The 22,640-nt window shown below is 39.0% G+C and overlaps 1 protein-coding gene across 1 annotated transcript in view; it reads left to right on the forward strand.

The window, feature by feature from the left end:
* Positions 1 to 505: 505 nt before the first annotated feature.
* The window catches only part of LOC140241760 (high-affinity choline transporter 1-like), a 59,993-nt gene continuing 37,858 nt past the window's right edge, over positions 506 to 22,640 (forward strand). Inside the window, exon 1 of the mRNA XM_072321510.1 lies at positions 506 to 705. Within this exon, the coding sequence (XP_072177611.1) occupies positions 540 to 705 (166 nt within the window). The 5' untranslated portion in view covers positions 506 to 539. The remainder of the gene's footprint in view (positions 706 to 22,640) is intronic.

The raw sequence follows: 22,640 nt of genomic DNA on the forward strand, positions 1-22,640 counted from the left end.
AATGGATGAGATATCAAAAAAAAGATCAATTCTGATAAAGTGTGGGACCCACACTTTATTATGATTGCTTTGTTTTACTTTGTTTTTGAATGTTTCAGACATTCCAAACCTGATTTTCATCATATAAACTTTGAATTTCTCTTCAAATGGTATGTTCTGTACTATATCATAAGTGTTTTCTTGGTATCTCGCAAAAAGTTAAAAGCCCAGTTCTCATCTCCACCAATACTGTACCATCCCTTTAAATTGAAAAGCACCTAAAGCTTCGCAAAGCATTGCTACTACCCAAGAAAAATATCCAGACCATCACACTGTATTTCCTCAACAGACATGTCCAGTGTCATTTTTTTTTTTTTTTGTGCCAGTTATGTTTTAGTGCATTTTGATCAACTTCATGTGCAAATTTTGACCACTGGCAATCTGTATTGGCCTTCTTGCCCACAGACTGACATCACCAGCATTTACTCCACCACTCAAGACAACAAGGAGGTAGAAGGCAGCATCTTTCCACGTCCAGGGAGACTTCATACATTTCCAAGATGGCGGTCCACTGGGGAGGGGTCGTCGCCATAGTGATCTTCTATCTGCTGATCCTGGGTGTAGGCCTATGGGCCGCCAGGAAGGGCAAGGGGAGCAGTGACACTGAAGATGTCATGGTGGCGGGGAGGAATATCGGTGTGGCTGTCGGCATATTTACCATGACAGGTGAGTCATGTACTGAGCCTGGAGTATCAGTGAGAGTTGCTTTTTTTCACTATTTTTCCTTCTTTTTTTGAATATCAAGAAAACTTCTCCATCTGCAGCGCACGCACCTCTACAATAGCCACCTGCTATTGATCCAGCTGCTTCAATGACAACTACATGTACATGTATATATCATGAATGCTTGTATATATGATAGATTAAAGGGGAATGAAACCCAAATATACACATGGATTGAGTGAATGTCAGCAAGAGTCAAAATCTAGTGAACTCTTGATTGCTCTGTACATTTTCATACAAGTGTAATAGCATAACAGGCATACTGCCATGTTTGGAAAGGTAAATTAAGACACAAATACACATAGTTTTGATGCAGAAAAAGAACAGATATTGATAGAATAAACTCTTAATCTTTCGATCAAAGTAATTCTTCTGGCCAGCAAGACACAAATAAACAAGAATTTAGGCCACAACTGCAGACACTCTAGTGCAGATTTGGGGAACTTGATGTACCAGGTTTCCATCTAATATATGAGTTGAGGGTATGGGTTTTAAGACAACTCTGTCGTTCTCATTTCTAAGTGGATTTCATTGACTATCATTGAGATGCATCATGGGAAAAAAATCCTATCACTGTTAATGCAGGGGCCCTCGGTGTTCTGACTTTTTGACCCAGACTGATAATTGAATTGACTTGAATATTTACTTTGCCCGTAAACAAGAGAGGGAATGTGTTTTCAACTGGCATTCAAACAAAGAAAACAAGTAAAAATCATTCAAATAACAGGAGGGCCTACACGCACTTATTTCAAAATTCTTGCAACACCAAAATCAAAATTCACCTCTCAAAATTGTCATCTCTATATCCTTATACACTATGCTGTTCAGTTCTAATAAAATTTTTCTTGTAACGAAACCGCCAGTCCCAAGGCGGGAGTACACTGCACGTAATATACTACAGAGAACATCTGACAAGCATCTTATTGATGCAGAACAAATTGGGGGAAAAACTGCAGGAAACTTCATAACGGATGAAAACAGGGCAGGAAGAAATAATCAGTGCAAATAATGTAAGGTAAGTTGTTGATACAATGAATATGCCATTGCTCCATTGAATACATTTATTTGATAAAACTTTAGTAGCATTTTTCATCAGTGTGGCATTTATGGGAAAGCCCAATATCAATTCATCTGTGTGTTTGTTTGTGTCTTGTTTCCACCTGGTAAAGAGGTTACTCATTTTGGGATGCAGTATGGTCACAATGTGCTCGTGTGTAGACATGTTTGGACCATCATGGAACTGAAATTTCTATTCCTGAATTGATGAATTGTTTGACTGGTCTGATTCCATCAGGAAAGAGGGGCTAATCCAATCAGACCAGTGAAAAGGTCGCACAATGCCCTTTCAACATTCTCACATCAGCAGTAGATGTGAAGTGGGCTGATGTATACCGTCTGCCTCATGGGAGCATTACAACCCATCAGCTTTTCATTGAAAACATTAATGATTAAATCATATTTACAGGGTTCTGCATATCTTTTGGAAAATAGCTTGCTCAGTGCTTTCAAGTTGGTATGGTATCTTGGAAAGGTCATTTAGTTTTTATTTGTCAATTTCTAGGCCTGTTTTTAAGATGATAGTCATGATAGTGACTCATTTTACATACATTATGTATATTACTTGGTGAGTAGAATATTAGTTTTGCATGTCAATGGGCAGGTGTCTATAGTTAGCAGGCCTGCTATATATGACGTTGACATAAATCATTTGTGAAAAGAAAGTGAATCGGCCTACAATGTAGAGACATTTTTATGCATTGTTACAGAAATGCATATGTTTGTGTGCATGTGTGTGTGTGTGTGTGTGTGTGTGTTTGTGTGTGTGTGCATGGAATACAGAGGCCTACATATCTAGGCAAGTTTCTGCCCACCATCAATAACTTGAATCGATTTTCGCAGGACTTTTGGAGCAGGCCCATTTGAGTGCTCTGCATGCGTGCCCTGTTTGATTCACAAAGGAGCAAGTGCAAGAGGGAGAGATAGATAGATAGATAGATAGATAGATAGAGAGAGAGAGGGGGGAACACAAGACAGACATAGATAGAGAAAGAAAGTGGGAGAGTAGAGAGACAGAGCAATGTTAATTTCGTACATCTCTATACAGGGCTGAAGTTGACAGGTTTTTTGTTTACCCAAACACAGTCCCTGAAGGACTGAGGGAAGATCATGTCTGCTGCATTTCCTCGTACTTGGGAATGCAAGCAGACATTCTCTCTGGAATGATGCCATACTAAGCAACACTCAATGTTGTGCTCAGGTTACATGTGCCCGCGCAGTGCCGAGCTCTTCCTCTGCATATTTTTGTCCGTCTATTCAGACAGACAGTGCAGTTGGGTTGGCGCGCATATTTTTTCAGCCTTTTTTCAAGTATTTGTTCAGTTTTTGTGATTAGCGAGTCACCGAATATACCATGCATTTATGCTTTTCTACTGCCTAATAAGACTACTTGCTAGGTCAGTGCTTATGTTGAAATCTGTACACTTTTCGTTTTTGACATTATTCTATAATGTGCAATAGTTTGTGACTCCAGTTGTCAATAATCAGGAGCAATTTAAAATAGAATATATGACCAAAGTGGTGCATTTTGCAAAATTCACAGGCAGTTATCATTTCATGTTTGTTGTTCTTGATAGTATTGTAATTTTAACAAAACAGGAGAAAGACAAGACCAAATAAAATGTTGGTAATCTTCATGGAAACGGGGTAATAAGTGCTACTACAAGTATGTCCTTACTTTTCCATTTGAGGCAAATAGGGACAACTGTCTGATGTAGTGAATAATGATGTATTTGTATATGCGCATCCTGCAGAGAAGTAAAGACAGCGTACATGTGGCCTTCTTCCGGAGAGTACTGTCACCCTGCCTCACGTACCGGTATGCATTATATACCCCAGATCGCAGGACAGGTTGGTTTCTGTGGGAGACCACGCATGTTTCTGCACCGTGGGGAGGAGGAGCTTTTGTTTGTGGGACAAACAGTGGCTAGTCTCCCTCTCTCTGAGATGCAGGCAGGTGATAGTGTTGAGTTACAGTGGGCATGTTTTCTGAGAATCTTTCTGGCAAAATTGAGAATAGGTCTGCCATGACATGTGATCAATACCTACAAGCATTATACTAGTGTCACAGTGTGGCATAGGGCCACCAACACATCCACAGACTGTATGAAAGCCATACTGATGCTTAGGAAAACATGATATGTTCTGAAGGTAAAAACATATTTTAGGTTGAAAAATTGGCAGTCTGCATATGTACAAGTATACATAATCACAAAATAACTCAAAGAAGTAAATAAGATGCTGCATTCTGGGGTAGGATGAATGTATCAGACAGTTGGTGTAGATGAATCAGGTATATGTGCATCTATTTTGGGAGTCAGTGATTCAGGATGTTGTTTATTGCACAAGTTATTTCCAAAGTCATAAAAGTAAAACCCCCATGTATTCAGTATTATGCATGAGAAACACTAAACATGATCTTCAAAATTATTTTTCATGAAAAGCATTCATTTCTTCAACATGTGGCTGACATGTGGTAAGGGTATTATCATCCCCTTTGCCTCCTGAATGATGTCAAGTCAAGTGCTTCTTTACTATGCTAAAAAAAATAGTAGTCACAGGGGTCGCACTTAACTTTTTTTTAAACTAGCCAGGCGGACTACTTAGAATCAATTTTAACACTGAAGAAATATTTTGGCTAGCCAGACGGACTAGTAACTTCAGAATTTTATGATTTTTAGCTAGTCCGTCGTGATTTTGGGTGGCCAATGGCCAGCGGACCATCGCCAATTTCGAACCCTGAGTCAGCACTCAAATTGAAAACATCACATCATGAATAATAGCCATGCTATAAAAAGATGCAGACTTGTGCTAAGTTATGATATAAAGATTCATCAATTGTATTTCTTAGAAGAGAGAATATATCCATGCTGAGATTATCATCACTTTGATTTTAACATTTAAAAAGAATGGCAAACTTTTATGAAACTGGTATCGTAGTAGGTGTGCTACATACAAATCAAGACAAATACAATGGGTGAAAAATGTTCATGTATCATAATGATTCTAATATTTCTTCTTTCATATCCAGCTCAGATCTTTTCATTTTGGACAGCTCTAGAATAATGAGGTGTAACTGATCCTGGGAGTGTCAGATTCATGCCAAACTCAGGATGGGGCTAAGACATTCGGACGTCGTTTCCTGTTGACCAGTTTTGTCCATTTAGCGTTTCTTACATGCGTGCATATCCCCAGGGCAATGTCGCAAGATCGAAGGAAGAATTCTGTATCATGTGACAGCAAATGGACAGACTGCCTCCAACTCCGAGTCTCGGGGACAGTCGGGAGAGATCTTATCCTTTTTACAACTCACTGTCCGCACTAGTAGGCGACTCTTCCCAAGCTGCCAGAACAATTCATCCCCTGCCCGGCAGAAGGGCCCTAAGGCTTGCACGATGAAAAAATTACACACACAAAAAAAGACAGAAATGATGATAGCATTACATAAAAGGGCTTTCAAAACTCTTGTTGAATTATATCACAATCAAAAGTCATATTTTGGGATGAAATTTCATGCTAGGGCCCTTCTGCCATGCAGAAGTGTCGTACTATTTGACAACAGAGTTCATGAATGTGCACATTTGATGAGTACAGCTATTAAGGGCTATCAATTACAAACTCATGGAAACCCCACAGGTTTCGTGGAGATCCTGTGAGAAGACCCCTGAGCATCCGCACAGTGATTTTGGAAGGGAAATTTCTGCAGCGTGGGTCTTTCCCCGTGACATACATGTAGAACCTATAGTCTGAATGTCAGGATAGAAGCTCTGTCTTTATTTTATTGTTACGACCAAAATCACTCTGAGAATGATCGCACAAAAGAAACAATCAACTAATGTTCAGGCGGTTTATGAATAGTGATATTGTGGGTACAGACTCGTAATCGGTTTTCACATCAGTACAATAATGATCAATAAAACAATTATAAATCAGTAGTGGAATCACTTACACGTATCTGATATCAGGTAATCCTTTAATTGAAAAGGTCCAAATGCGATGTTCGGTGCACAAATGAATAATCCTTGACGTGCCGATGAATGACGTAACTCCAGAGGCACAGGTTGCGTTAATCCACAGTATAAATCCGGGGTAAAATCCGCGATATATGTCCACGGTATAATGTTCACAGCCAAAGGTGCAGAATCCAACGTCCAGTTGATATGTTGAATGATGATTCACTTTGTAATGTCCAGCAAGGAATCCAGCCCGTCACAGCTTTGCCGTAACAATGTCCATTGACACTAAAATATGGAGTCTATCTCCAATGTAGGCGTATTAATTCTCTGCAGGCAAAATGTCTCCCAGGCCTTATCTCCACAAACACAGTTTGTATAGCAGGTCAGCAGGTAACACAGGACCGACTATAACAAGTCGCTTCAGAGCCAGAAGTGACGTAACTCTCAGAGCAGTGGTGTTAGGTACTCTGCCTACTGCAGAATTTCTCCAGCTTATATAATACTATCCATTCACCCCTTTCTAGTACATTCTGTAATTTTCTCCAACCTGGGGCCACATACCTGAACATACTAGCAAGTCCAAATTCCAGGAATCCTGGATGACTCACTGCCTAACTATGTGCATAACATCATTGCCAAAATTAACTACCAATCACATTGGGCTACAGGGACAGTGCCTCACTCAGTCAAATATGTAAGCACTTCCTAGAATATTCTGGAATGGGTTAAATCATTCTAGATTGAGTGAGCTATAATGTATTTCCTGCGACATGCATACATGTACTATAGCTACATTTTATACCACGTAGAAAATTCTCCACTGATCTGGTCAGCCTGTATGTACTACAATATCTATATCATATAGAATGTTCTCCATTATTCTGGTCACCCTGTGTACATACACATTAAAACAACCATGCATACAGCCTTGATACATGTACATAACAACTTGTGTGTACATTTGTGACATTATGACTGTTCATGCCTCATGCTGTTTAGATAATTGTCTTGTTTTCACAAGTTCTAAAGGATTCTGTAGCACGAGTAAGTATACTTATAGACTGTACATACCCAAAAACCTTGAGATATACTGTCAGTAAAACTATTCTGTTTTCCATTTCATGAGAAAACTGAAGAAATCAAGAACTCAGTATTCTGTGATATCCCTTTTAATACCTCCATGCACTGAAATAATTTACGTGCGTTCCTTATTGATGCATGATAGTCGATTATCTATAAAAACTCAACAGTAAGAGGCAAGACGTTGGACCTCTTTGTTACTTTCTAACAAAGTGAGACAATGAATTTTGCACATTTTCTACATTTAGACCTCAAATAGGAGCCACATCTATTGTCTCATTTGTGTTGAGGATTAGTGATATAAAATCCCATCATTTCACACCTAGACCAAAGCCAATCCAAACAGTGGTAGAATTGCCATAGCAGATGAATAGAGGGCTGTCTCATGGATGATGGCATGTGTTGAGGCTACACATGGCAGGTTGGTCAATGCTTGGCAAGCAAGGCTGCATCAAGCCATAGCCAAATAATTTTGCCATTGTTTATGCTATCTGCATTGCATATTTGTGAGCCTCGCAGAGTTCACACTTAAATGATAATGATAACGAAAACTTCAGGAAGTGTTTTGAATCATATTCTCATAGATCAGTTGGTCTTGCTTGCTTAGGACAAGCCCCAGCAAAATGAATATGCGTCTCCACCTCATAAACAAGAAGTGCATGCTAGCACAGTGTGGAGTGAGGAAGGTAATGCTAGTAGCATAATTGCATTTGGTATCATGGGGCGGCCACGTTGACGCATGATGCAGTTTGTTTGCCACGGCCAAGAGAAGTAAATGACATTCCCAGTCCGTCCCGATCCTCGGGCGCGGGGTTACCGTGACAATTAGCAATGGAACTCATGAATCTGATTTTCACGATGCACCTCCCGGTAGAGTCCTCGCAAGTGCAGGCAGCATGCAGAAGAACATGCAGCGAACCTGCACCTCGGGGATTGACAGATTCCATGAATAGGAAAATGGGCGGCAAGACTGTTCTTGATATGTGAGCGTCCATCCCCAGCACTGGGAGTCCGTCTCCGTCATACGGGAGCGGGCTAACTACATGCAGATCACTTGACACACATCCAGAGTATTTATTTGCACGAAGTGAGTACCTCCATCTGGAGGCAAACGGGGAGGGTGGGGAGAGGGGATTGCTCCTTTAGGGACCAACGAGCCAAACAGCCTCCCCACTTAGCCGGCCACTGCCTTGGCTCACCTACACCATGTTTGATGAGTCCTACTTGCAGTCTGAGGACACGTTCTGACTTAGAGCTAGAAGAATCATCGCTGCGATAGTGAAGGCTTCGCTGTGAATAGATGTCAGAGGAGAAAAAGGTTCATTGTACACCTTATTCCAAGTGCCACTTGTCCAAGCAGTGACATTGTGCTATCTACGTTATATACATGTACAACAGGCCAATTAGGAGCCACCCAGATGACAACTTTGTGTCAATGTCATTTAGTTTCTAACTTTTATTTCAATTGCAAAAAGGCTTACCCATACTTGTCTTAAAGCTTTGGTTACATGCCAATATTAAATGTACAAACCAAAAGTGGATACTGGTCTTTTTAATGGTCATGGAATCATTATTTTCCTACAAATGGCTAAAAGTTATTAAAGATTCCAGTTTCGTAGTGATGTTAATAAATTCTGCTTTTGATTACAAATGTTCTCCTTGTGACCCCTTTAATTTTGTGAGCATCAGAGACGTTGAATAACTGCCTTTTTATTTCTACCTAAAGATCTTTCAAAATTATTCTAAGGTCTTTTAAAATCTTGTAATATTTTCCACACTTACAAAAGACAACACTTGTATGATGTGATGAGCAAGTGACACTAGCTTTACTGGGTTATATTTATTTAAGTCATTAAAGACATCTGAGACCATTTCATGGAACAGAAATGTATCACATACAAATCAATATATAATACATTATCTTAAGTGCAATACATCATATACAACGAACATACACCTTGCAGGTATCCATAACATTCAACTGCGAAACAAGATGATTTTTTTTTTCTGTCATGCCAAGAAATAGGGTTTGAGGATAAATTCCACCCCCAACTTTTTAAATGATTGAGTGCCAAAACCAACTGTACATCTGAGCGAGACATGAATGATGAGGAGGCATTTAAGTCCACAAACATGTCATCAGGCTCCCATGCTAGAGGTTTGAATGCAGTCATTGATTTGAACTGACTGAATGAGCCAGGCCCTCCTGAATGAGATTATCAAAAATAACTCCCAGATGAGAGCGAGACTGTTACGTACGTACTTGTGTCGTCATAGATGCCGGTTGTGGAATCGGGAAGTGAAATATTCTCCATCAGCGTACCTCCTCTGACTCTCCACGCTTGAGCAGTGACATATCACCACTCCTTATGAAACAGAGTGGAACAGAAAGAAGATAGGCCAAAGTGTAGAATACAGGATAAAAAGAAGAAAAAAAAAAGTTCATAAATGTGCGATGGTATTCTGTACATGGATGACGATGAGGATAAAATCTTTGTATGGTTGAAACAAAGATATGTGTGTATCCTTGTGTAGTCACTGTACACTACCATTTTTTTGATACTTTCTGCCTCCCCCGCAAAGTGTTGCTGGAGGCAACGTGTTTTCAGGGTGTCCATCTGTCTGTCCGTCCGTCCTTCCGTCCTTCCTCTGTCCTTCCTTGGTGGTTCTTTCTGAAGCATGTCAACAATACTTTTTAGGTCATAACTTTAAAGAGGAATTCACCCCAAACAATAATGTGGATTAATCAGAGTAGAGAAATACTAATAGAACATATTAGTAAAGTTTGAGGAACATCACATAATCCATTCAAAAGTTATGATTTTGTTAAGATTTGTTTAAATCAATGTGCTGTCATCACTGAATAAGAAGTGTACAACAGTATGTGATTTAACATTAGTGGAACAATGTAAAAGAAAAAAAAGTGTATATAATGATATCTAAAGAGAATCCTTTTCTACCATAAACACTGAGCTCTTGACTTGCCTCCTTTAAAATGCAGGGGGAATGATATTATCCTGATCATTTTGTAAATAACAAAGAAAGGGAGCTTGTAATATATATCCGGAAAAAAAATATATATCTTCTTTTCTCTTCTTCTTCTTCTTCTTTTTTTTTTTGGCCTTATATCATTGTAGCACTGTGACATCACATATGTAGTAGTTTTCCCATCCAGCAATGACAACACATGGATTTGATAAAAAATGTAAACATTCATAACTTTCAACTTGATCGTTCAATTTTCCTTACTTCATTTCACTGATTGGTGTTAACATATTTCACTGGGTTTGAGATACTGTATATTTAGGAGAATTTAGACAGTTTGTTGTCTTTGTTTTCCTTATTTCATTTTGTTTTGAGAAAATTGGATTGTTAAGACTAGTCAGTAAAATGGTGCTATTTCTGCAGTGAGATAGAAAATAAACTCTCTCTTTTACAGTACCAGTAAGAAAGACTCACATTATGATTTTTAGGAGACCAATTGAATTTCCTACAGTGATATTGGTTTGCGTGTTTCTGCTACATCATTTAATGACAGGATAAATTTGACAGCCATGTCAAAATGTATTTGCCAAATTAAAGAGACGGTCATTGGGTGTCCAAGAAAAAAAAAGAGAAAGTCTGATGTAAGTAGCCAAATTATATGTTCAAATATTCTGCCACAGTTTTGTCCATTATTGCAGCTGCCTCTGTCTCCTTTGTACATGACATTGCTATTTGTCTATTTTTATTTGTGGCAGTCTTGTAAGAATTCAGATCCCTGTTTCTTGTCTGCCGCCTTGTAATGAAATTGATTTGTATGCAGGAGGATATTCGTGCTGACGTGACATGAGCTTGTTTCCTTCGTTAAAGGCAAATAACAAGCTTACCACATGGAGATACATCGTGTCTGGCGAGGCGGTGTGAAACTTGCATCTTTACAGTGCACTGCAAGTACCCGCAAAGGCCTTGTGTAGTCAGAGCTGGTGTTCCCGAATAATGATATGCCGAAATCCCATCCAAATTTGTTCTTCCCCCCCCCCCCCCCCATTGCTGCATCAGTAAAAAACACATTGTGCATGCACAACATTGTGTATTCATAATCTGAAAATAGGTGTCTTATATCTCTCATTCCTCTGAAAAATTTGTACTTATTTCAGTTGTTGGTTATCACAAATTCAAGTGAAAAAAAAAGAGGAAAAAGAAGGTTCTGCCATACTCATAAAGATAACAGCATTTACTAATGTCTGCAAGGTAAGGTTTCTTCAGTGTTCTGTTTAATACTGTAGATTTAAGTATTGGTATTTGTTACCGCTTAGAAACATATACATGAGTTGTGGTGTTTACACATGAAGTGAATTCTGTATGAATGATTGATGTACGTCATTTTATTTCATGAAATATATGTGATCATTCACCATTTTCATGATTTTTTTTTTATTTGTAGATCTAGTGATGATTCATTTGTTGTTGTTGTTTTTTTCTTGAATCTTGCTGAAATATGTATCCCTGTATAGTGCAGGTGTTGCCCCGTCATTCAGTCTGTAAAAATTAATGACTTGATAAAACAGTGAAGTCAGATATTAATACACACACACACACAAAAAAAACCCCAACAAAATCATAAATTCAGAGCAGGAACAGGAAGCAGATTGCTAGAGATCAGGGACTGTGAGAAGATCTCTCGTGACAGATACTGATATATCATGCACCTGCATGCTAGCACATGGAATGTGTCTTTTGGGGGATGGCTTTGATGGTCTGTTATCAGTCGGCACTAATGAAATTGAATGAAGATGTTTATGTGACTGGAGTGTCTTCGGGATGAATTGTAAAGGGTCATCCCAGTTGTATGCCATCCACTGGTGCACAAATCTAGGCAGAAAGATGTGTATATTTGTGTGTTTGTACGTATGTGTACATGTGTCTGTATGTATGTATGTGTGTGTTTATGTTTGAATCTGTGTGTTTATAAGAAATATATATATTGAAGGAGAGAACGGAGACAGATATATTTGAGAGGGAGCTTTCACTGGCAGTCATACACCTCTTATCTGATATGTAAACATTTTGGATGGTGATCACTTATGGAGAGTGGTTTGTTCTTGAAAAGAGAGGGAGAGTCAAGAGAGCCTACTATAAATATGTCACAGAGTGACAGCTTTATAATCCTAGCAAAAGATTACAAGTATTGTTGTTCAGGTTTCTTCTTTTTTTTTTTGTTCTCCCATACTTACTGCATTTTCTTAGGAAAATGAATTATTAAAAAAAGAGACTCCCGTGAGCATTTTCACAGTATTGCTGCTAATGAGAGGATATTTTTAGTTTTGATTATGATAAATGAAGGCTTTGACTTGAATCTATTATCTTAATGAATGGATGTGAAATTTTTGATGATGCTAACTGGTTATGACTTTTCTTAAATTGTACAGTTCCTTGTTTTTGTACTTGCTACATGAACACTTTTGAAGAACTATTTTGGTACAATTTATATCAAATTGGAAGGGGGAAAAATCAAATTTACCACCCACTTGAGAAAGGTAGTGTCTTTAAATTCACTTATTTTTACATCCCGGGGGAACAATGGTATCTTTCTTTACCAAATTTGAAGGTTCACAAAAATATTGTTGAGTAAAGAGAGCGAACCATGCGCAAAATTAGAATCTTGCAGTCGCTACAAATTAGCTTTTCATAACTCAATTTCAACACTTTTTCATCTATAGTTGTTATAGTTGACAGATACTTTGGAAGGGTGGAGTAATAAGAAAAATCATCTTTTTCTCTTGCCTCTCTTGCCGTACCCTTCGTGCCTTCTCAAGTATACACTTCCAACGCAAACAGAGGAAAGTGTAAAATCGATAGCTATCGATTGCAGTCTGTGAGCAAAATCGAGTGGCCGAGAGGTCACGCCAGTCCCCAGCAACCGTTGGGAGTTGCCAGGAGTGTTAAAGAGAGACGTGCACCCAAGGGATGTGGGGGGAAACTTGAGAGGATTGTGGGACGCTCGGTCAGAGTTAGTTCAGAATTTTCATTAGCCCCTGTAATGGGAATTGCCAAAAACCACACGAAAATTGCATCCTCCCATGGAGAGGGAGTTATTTGTCAGGGGAGGAAATAACAAATCCCACAAGGAGAGCAAACTTTGTATATCTCAATTCTGGCTCTCTCCATGGCTGCTTGACCACAAACCAAACTGCGGACAGATCCCAGTGGATGTCAGAAAAACTGCTTTCACTGGGCCTACTGGGTCAAGTGAATGTGTATGTAGCATGTTCTGCCTGGTGTCTACTGGAGAAAAGTCTCGAGTTTTCTCTATATTGTATTCTTTTTAGATTGACACAGTATATACTTCAACTGGTAATACTGATATTGGTTGCATTTGTAAGGTTGCAATATGACAAAGGGCATTTTTAGCAAGCAGCACAACAAAAAGATCATGACTTACCACTCATGTTTTTGCTTTATATATTCCGATCATGAATTGATTGGGAAGTGTGTGCATCATATGCAGTAAAGATAATTGTAAGGTATGTTAGTAGCATGATTTGTGTTATTTTGTTTCATTTTGACAGCATATACGGGTATATCGCTCATGGATCTCCCTTTTCACCAAATCTATGCAAGAATGTCATTGTTGCCATTGATGAAAAACATGGCAACAGTTACCTTATTGCATGAAATCAATCCCCCTCCCACCCTGTTATAACAGCTCAGCTCTGTATTGGATAAGAAGCATGATCACCTTATCATCCTGTTACACAGCACATTTTGAAACATCACAGTGTTTTTGTTTTGTTTTGTTGTTTGTTTCTTTCTAGCTGTTTCATTTTTGTCTTCACCCCAGTAATTTCTTTCCCATTGTGAGCAGCATGCGGTCATAGGTCGCTAAGTGCTGAATGAAGACATGGGGGTTCCTATCCCCGCATGTACAAATGCCACTACTTGGAATGGACTGCATCAATGCATGGACATCAATAAAAGCGATTAATCTCACCCACACGTAGGCCAAAGTAGTTCCCTGTTTATGGATCCTAGGCCCATAAATCATTTGTATTTATTGCATTTGGCTGTTGTGAGAGAATCCTCTCTCTCTCTCTCTGTCGCACACACACACTCTTTCTATCAGCGAAGCTTCATTTGTGGCATGCATATTGCATCACTCAAGACGTTTACTGCACTACCAATGAGCTCTCCGGACTAATTAAAACACATCATAGTAGGAGTCTTTCATGAACCACTCCACTTGCCTCTGTTAGCATCTGCAAACACACAAATATAAACTCACACACAGTTGCTCTCACACCCACAGAGGCACACTCATGTTCACACACACGCACTTACTGAGTAGGCCTCAGTTATCCATGGAAATGTGTTACATAATTTACAAGTTTTCTACTTTTGACTCACCTTAATGCTTTGGCCAGACATTTGGGACAGTAGTTGTTAGGGCACAGGGACACTTATGAGTTTTCTTTTATGCCCTCTTCTAAAAGAAATTTTGATAGAGTCCTTTGAAGACTCACTTGAGACAGCCATTTTAGACGGCAGAGATGATGGTCCGAATCGAAAGTTTCACTTCTGTGAAAGCAAGAAATGTTTGCGCAATTATTATTATTATTATTTTTTTTTTTTTGCGCTTTGCTAGGTAAGATGAATTTGGCACTTTGTTAATCTTATGGACAGTCACAAAAAATGAGCAAGCACTTCAAGTTATGTACCAACACTACCTACACTGCTGCCATGGTGGTTCAGCTCTGTGGCAGCCCATATTATAAGATAAAGGTAGGTGGTCTGCACTATGTGCTAATGGTACTGGCAAATGTGAAGGAAACTTCTAGTAGTAGATAAAGCAAAACAATAAGCAAAGTTTTGCACACATTTTTGTCCACAATGGACTGTTCATGGTTTGGGCTGGCATAGCCACAGTCCATATAGGAGACCAAATGTATTATTTGATCAGTAAAGCAGAAGTGCTTACTGTGGCATTTAAAGCTAAAAAGCAAAGCAAAAGTAAAAACCAAAAACAATGGAGTCATTATATGCTCTACAAAAAGTCGTCATACTGAGTCATAAGTGGCTACCACTTCATAGTTTATATTTGAAGATTCCAAAATGGTTTAGATGCATATGCAGTAATGCACTATTCCATTAACTTCACTTGTTTGCCTTTGTTTGTCAATGGCTTTGTGTACACATTAAGCACAATAATTTATGAGACCTTATCATAGACTTTGTCATGCTAATGGCAATCTAATAAGGTCTTAACTGTAGCATGTCATGTGAATATGAACCAATTCCCATTAACTGTTAAGGGCTTTTTACACTTGTAAATTTTTGCTTAGTCCCGTACCAACGGTGGGGCTAAGGGGGGGGGGGGGGGGCCTTAGCCCCACCGTTGGTACCGGACTTTCCTTAGCCCACTTTCTGTTTACACTTGTTTTTGCCAAAGTGGGCTAGCCCCACCGATAATCCCGTACTATCTGGCCCTGCAAAAAAGCAGGGTTAGCACCGCAATTGCGGTGCCAAGCAAGCGAGTGTAAACAAAATGAAAAAATAATCCGGGGCTAAGCAACAGAGACGAAGTCCGACCCCCGGCCCACTGACCAATCAGAAACAAGGTAATCAATTGCTGCAGGTGCGTGCGTGTACCTGTACAGTGCACAGCGTAATCATGAATATTCATGTGGTTTGGAAAGTACGGGACTAAAAAATACGAGTGTAAAAAGGTCAGTTTTCTCCTTAGCCCAGGACAAGAGCTTAGTACGGGATTTATTGGCGAGTGTAAAAAGCTGAAAAAATTGGTACGGGACTAACGATAGTCCTGGGTCAGAGAAAGTACGGGGTTAAGAAACACAAGTGTAAAAAGGGCTCTAATGTGCCAGGCCCAAAACCCCTAACGTGCCAGAGGTTTTTACCTAACGCCAGAATGTTTCGAAACTTGACTGATAATGAAATTTAAAACCGCCATATCTCTGAAACTATTGACTGTTTTGAATTGCGTTTTACACAACATATATCAAGAAATGTTTGTTCTTTCGTGTCATGTAGTCACTTTGCCTATCTGAACCTGAAATATTGCAGAAATAATTGATACATCAAAAAAATTATTAGAAATGTTTGTGTAGTATGGAAAAAAAGAGTCAGTCGTGTTTTTTCTTCAATAGAACGCTCCCTTGACTCTGTGAGAAAGTTTTAGAGGACCATCTCCTCTTTCAAATGATAACAAAATTGCTTTGTAGAATTGTATGATTCCAAAGATACTAGCAGTATATTTTGTCATGGCAATTTCTCTTTCTGCCTCAGTAATTCATTCCCAAATCTGAGTCCTTTAGTCCCAGTTCCTGTATTTGAAACTAAAGCAATTGTCCCGGGCCCTGGAAGAGTGTCTTGTCCACTTGAGAAGGAAGGACCTACTAATCCTTCTTTTGTCTATTAAAGCGGACCGACCACTGGTGGAGGAGGGGGGTACTCTATTGAAATCGGCAGGCCTTTGTCCGCACACAATTCCTATGCTAGGCGTGGGGACGATTAGTGACGTTCACCAAAACAAAAGGATGAAAGACTTGACCGACGAACGAAAGCTGACCCTCTTTGAGGGACAAAATGAAAGCAGCTTCCCACAGGACAGCATCCAAGTAGAACCGCATAGACAATACACGCAGATTCAATAGCATACACACGCGTGGTTTACCAATGAGACTTTTGATCCATACACATCTCGCAGAGGGTGCGCTCGCTGCGGATTTTCCCGACGCGAAAAAAATACATCTAGCTGAAAAATCATGTATTTACTCAAAATTTTCCAATGTGAGCATGCTCATATTTTAGTGGAAACGATGGCTATGCTAATCAGCTACCAGTACATATCATTGGCAGTTTCTTGGTGTAACACATTACGGTACCACAAGAACTTAAATGATCAATACTTCTCTCGCTCTTCTTAGTCGGCGATCGGCGACCATGGCACGTCAGGACTAAGGTCGCCGTTCGGCGACCATGGCACGTTAAGAGTTAAGAACATTTAAAATGAACATGAAGGAGATGATGTTAGCTCATCACATATTTCTTTAAAAATTGGCATCATAGTCATAAACTTTTAGAATATGATGTCATTGACTGGCAAATATGCTATCTTTTTTTTTCAAAATCTATTGCCTGAAAAAGACATCTTTGCAGATGTATTTGTCTGCTTAATAAATCAGATGGAATTGACTTTAATGGGAGGGATACTTCTTTGGAATAATCCAGTGTCCACACATGCTGCTAGTTCAAAGAAAAAGAAAGTTCTGTCAAGAGTATAAACATGAATTTATGCCTGCTATTGACAAAATCTTCATAGCGATTGCTCTGAGATTGCAGTACTTATGGTGTACCTTTGGGAGGGTCATATTTGCATTTTTGTCACTATCCAACTGAAATTGTGGTATCACAGCTTTATTTTGCACATTTCTTACGAATGTGTCTCTATTTTAAAGCAAAAAATCAACAGTTTCTTCAGATTCAGATTCAATGATATTTATTTTCAGCCAATATAGATACATATTATTACAAGTAACAATATATCAGTTTGAAAATGCTGGGGGCACATCTCTAGAAGTACAAAAAATTTGTGACATGTGTGCCCTTAAACATAAATGAGTATGGCATTCCGTAATGTGCATTATCATAGTAAACAGAAATACAAAACAGAGGAAAGGACAAACAAAGACAAAGACACAGACACAGTCACATGGAAACTGTCTTTTAGCTTAGCAGTCAAACTGACTTGCAGTCCCTTTCTTTTCGCATGACTATCACATGAAAAAAAAACAACAAACAAACAAACAAACAAATAAACAAACCTGTAGAGATCTCAGTATGATGTGAAACTATTGGATTGGTTCATACGGTCCAATAACAAAACCCCCATTGATCTCTCAGCTGGATTTCTTTCTCCAGACTTGGATTCATCCTATAGCTTCACCCAACAGATTTCTCCCACCCTCTGAGACGTTTTCGGAGGAGGTGTTGTTGAACCAAACCGGCCATGATGACATCCAGTGACAAATATATATTGCCGGGATCCTAATGCCATTACTATAATGGAATCATTTTTAATCCTGTGCCCCAGATGAGGCTGCATGGCAGGGGCTGGAGCTGCCTGCACTTCGTGATTGGATACTCCCCTCTAGAATGAATAGGGTTAGCATTAGGATGGGAGGGGGAGGGGAGGGGGGCTGTGTTTGGACATGAAGGTACCACAAAGTTCATCCCAAACAAGTTGATCATATATCACTCCAGAATGAGAAGGAGCCTTAATTGGCAGGCTGTAAGAAGTCCCATCTTTGACATTTTTGGACATCCTGTTTTTAAACAGGTATATTTCTTTCCCTGTTTATTTCCTAAGACCTACCCCCCCCCCCCCAACACACACTTCTTCATCTGTCACTAGGTTTTATGCATCTTTATATTGAAGAGTATGAATCATTTATTGTTACTATGAAAGCAGCCAAAAAAGGCCTGAGCTCATGCATTTTTTTCTTTCACTTTATCTATAGACACTGTTCTCTGTTGCCCAAAGTTATTCAATTTTTATTCAGTTTCGTAACTATAAAGGCAGACAGAAAAAAAAAGTAATATGCAAGTGTCTTGGTGTTCCATTATGAGCCAAAAAGCCACTAATGAAAGTGGAAAAGACAAGGAGTCATGCTAAAATGCGAGCTGATCTGTGTTCAAACTTGTTCCCCATAATAGTAACAGCCAAAACATGAGACCATTAAAGAGTGCTTACAGATGCATGTGTGCAGCACATTCTTTATTGTAGAAATAGTTTTACAGCTGATTTGGTCATAGAATCGTCTTGCATTCTCTGGTGATACTGATTTCTGCTCTATCATTTGAAGATTGAACAATCATCCATGAGGGCATTGTCTGCCCTCTTTCAAAAGCAGAGACATTTCAAACTATGGGGTTACATTGACCCTTCAGAGGGGTATCTCTGGAGATAGTAGAGTAGCAAATATTGATAAATGCCAATTAAAGGGATGGTTTAGTTCTGGTTGAGATAGAGATTCAGGTTTTAACTTTTTGTGAGGTAATTAGAAACTATTTATATGAAATATTAAAAAGCATGTGATTTGGAGAGGAATCAACAGTTCATTTGATGAAAATTGGTTTTGAAATGGCCGAGATATCCAAAAACAAATTGGTCCTAATAAAAGATGGGTCCCACCTTATATTATAAAGACTGTGTTTAACATTGTTGGTTGTTTTTTTTTTTGGGGGGGGGGGATATCTCAGCCACTTCAAAACCAATTTTCATCTTGTAAATATGTAATTCCTCTTAGAATTGTATGCTCTGTAATATTCATATAGGGGGTTTCTAATTATCTTGCAAAAAGTTAAAACTTGAATCCCCATCTCAACCAGAACTATAAAACCATCCCTTCAATGACTGTTATCGACTTTGTGTGATTGACAGACCCCCTTTAAATCACGGTGATAGATTGAACGATACTGTCTTCATAGTTTCATTCAGAATGTAACATGAGTGAGCAAGTTCTACAAGTGGGAGTACCTTTACTCCCCAATGGATGTCAATATTGCTCCTGATGTTGTTGCTTTGGTAATCTAGGCAATCAAGGAGCTCTCACAAACTTGCCCTGTGGCTCGGATCAGAGAGCATGGAGCTATAACCAATGGGTATACATGTAGTTTAACTTGATATTGCTTACAGGACTATGAACGAGAGATTCAAATTAGGAAAATCATACGAAAAAAGGTATCAAAGCAGAGGGAAATATCTCCTGAATCAGATTATCATCATGACTTATTAAAAGATATTTGCGCCATTGAGAAATCACGAGTTAAATCTGATCAATTCACTTCACCGATTTTCTCTCTGGAACAGCCGTCTTTTTCGAGCCCTAAATTATGACGTTACGAAAGGATCAAAAGCCTTTACGAGTGCAGCAGGACATTGAGGCCGCCATTCATAAAGCACATATATCCAGGCGAGCAGATGTAATATCTGGCCTGTTTTTCTTAGCATCGGATTTCTCGGTTGAGCCATTAAAACATCCAATTTTTACCTTATATTGTACGGAAAGACTTTGAGTTTGATGTCGAGGGTGAAATGAGTGATGGCAGTAACAAATGACACTGAGAGCGACAGCAACGAAGTCGAGTAGGTAGAGGAAGCAAGGACAATGCGATGACCGAGCACGGTGATCAGATTTTTTTGTTTTACTTTTAAGTTCATGTTGATATCTGCGTGCTTCACAGCTGCAGCGCGCATTGAACTGTTGTGGCGTGTTTGACACCAAGCACGGTGCAGGCAACAGACCGGGTTTTTTATGCCACCGCCACGAAGTGGTGCCGGAGGCATTATGTTTTCGGGTTGTCCGTCCGTCCGTCCGTAATGAATTTTGTGGACTACGTAATTAAAAAACCTTTTTAGGTATCCTAATGAAACTTGGCATGTATGTGTATTAGGGGGAAGTTGTGCCTATCAACTTTTGGGTTCACATGCTCAAGGTCAAAGGTCAAAAGGTCAAGGTCAAATGCTTAAAATTTCAGTATTTCCCCCATATCTATGCAATGCCTGAAGATATTTTCTTTATACTTAGTGTATACATGTATTACCCAATTAAGATTCTCTGGTGAAAGTTTGGGTCATGAGGTCAAAGGTTAAAGGTCAAAAGGTCAAGTAGAAAAGTTGAAATTTCACTTTTTTCTCTGTATCTTGGAAATAGTTCAAGGTATCTTCATGGAACATAGTATATAAACATGTACTGATGGGCAGTGGTTATCTAGGGAATTTGGGGTTCATGAGGTCAAAGGTCAGGGGTCAAAGGTCAAGGGCAATACTTTAAAATTTTACTATTTCCCTTATGTATGCAATGCCAGCAGGATCATTATTTTGAAACTTGGTGTATGCATGTATAACCCAATAGAGATTCTCTGGAATTTTTTTTTTTTTTTTGCCAAGAAGGTCAAAGGTCAAAAGGTCAAAGATCAAGTGAAAGTGCTGAACTTACTTCTTTCTCCATATCTCGGAAGTGGCTCAAGTTATCTTGAAACTTAGTACGTATTTATGTATATTCTGCCTGACAGTGATTCTCTTATAAATCTTAGGGTCAAAGGCCAGATGAAAATGATAACAATTTACTGTTCAATACAGAAATTGCACTTTTTCTCCATACCTTGAAAATTACTCAATGCATAAACTTATGAAAGGGTCAAAGTCAAGTTAAAGTTCTTAAATCCCCAAATACATGCTCTCCTATTCATCCAATTAAACATAGGTCAAGGAAGTTGAACATTCAACACATTTGTGACAAACATGTCATTTCAATATTTTGCTAATTTTGTGCAAATGTAATCACACATTGTCCACATGTACTAAAGACCTATTAGAAGAATCATGCATTATGGCGGAGGCATACCAGTCGCCATAGCGACATTTCTAGTTGCTGTATGAGGTGAAGCACCCTCCCACAAAAGGGAGATTTTTTTTTTTCAGACCTAAAAATCTCAGGGTTTATGCTGCACATTGTTGATGAAATGGTAGATTTTTGTTTCTATTAAAAGTGTAAGTAGAATAAAGACTAGTACATTCAAGGCAATGAGCGAGTGGAGGATGGGGGGGGGGGGGAATGACCCCTTTCGACTAGAGGGAGTTCTTGCATTTTTATGATCATCATTAAACAGTGCACCCTTTGTGCCATATTGAGAAAATTGTCCATCCTCAAAGAATAGATAATTCATAGCCTCAGTATCCCCAACCCCTCCAACAACATGAGGGAGCTTTTACACTTGAATTGAAATGAAAATAATTATGTCATTTGCACAAAGTTGATGTAATAGTTGATTGTAGGAAATGTTAATCAAAGGGTTATTTAATTTATATCGGGGAAGTGCACGGTGGAAGGTTAGGAATTGCAAATCACCCTCCAATATGAGGGAACTAACTTTTGCATTTTGTAAGTGAAGGATCTGGTGCACACTTTAATTACATACTCGGAAATTTGTCAATCTCAAAAGTGTACAAAGTCTATGGAAAACGGGCTGAGCGAGGGATGTTTTGCATTTTTATGATTGCAATTCAGTGACAAAGAGTATATACTTCAGGCTGAATATTTTGAAAATAATGATTGTACAGGCCATCCTCCCTCCTTCGGGGGGGGGGGGGGGGGGGGAGATGCAGCCTACCCAACCTGTAGGCTGACCCATGTTATGCACATTTAAGGGAAATATTCCACTGGACCTTCTGAGTTGTTGAATCTCTAACGTTATATTGAATTTCTTCGTCTCTTGAAACAGGCTTAAAACAGCAATGTTTTGATAAAACAAAATGGAGGCCATTTTGGGCAACATTTGGTTTTCGGGAAGAACTCGCATGGTTTTATTGGTACTTACGTGCTTCATGATCTCTGAATAAGTAATTCATTGGGTTCCTTATGTCTCAAAGTATATATTTAGACATTTCAATGTGTATCGCGGTTACATAGTTGCAGGGTTATGAGAAAACAGGAAATGGCGGCCATTTGGACACCATTTTTTATTTCTGAAAGTGCTTAAGTGCTTTATGTGTGTTTCAAAATCTTAGAATAAGCATTATATTTGGTTCCTTGTGACTCGATTCATATATTTTGACATTCCAAGTGTGTACAGGGGAAATCTATTTTGTAAAATCATGAGAAAAAAAAATCAGGAAATGGCGGCCATTTTGGACGCCATCTTGGATTATGGTACTTGCGTCCTTCAGCAACTCTTAGTATGTACTTTGTTGAGTTCTTCATCCTTAAAAACATATATTTAGACATT

The sequence above is a fragment of the Diadema setosum genome, chromosome 18 (genome assembly GCF_964275005.1).
Source record: "Diadema setosum chromosome 18, eeDiaSeto1, whole genome shotgun sequence".
Taxonomy (NCBI): domain Eukaryota; kingdom Metazoa; phylum Echinodermata; class Echinoidea; order Diadematoida; family Diadematidae; genus Diadema; species Diadema setosum.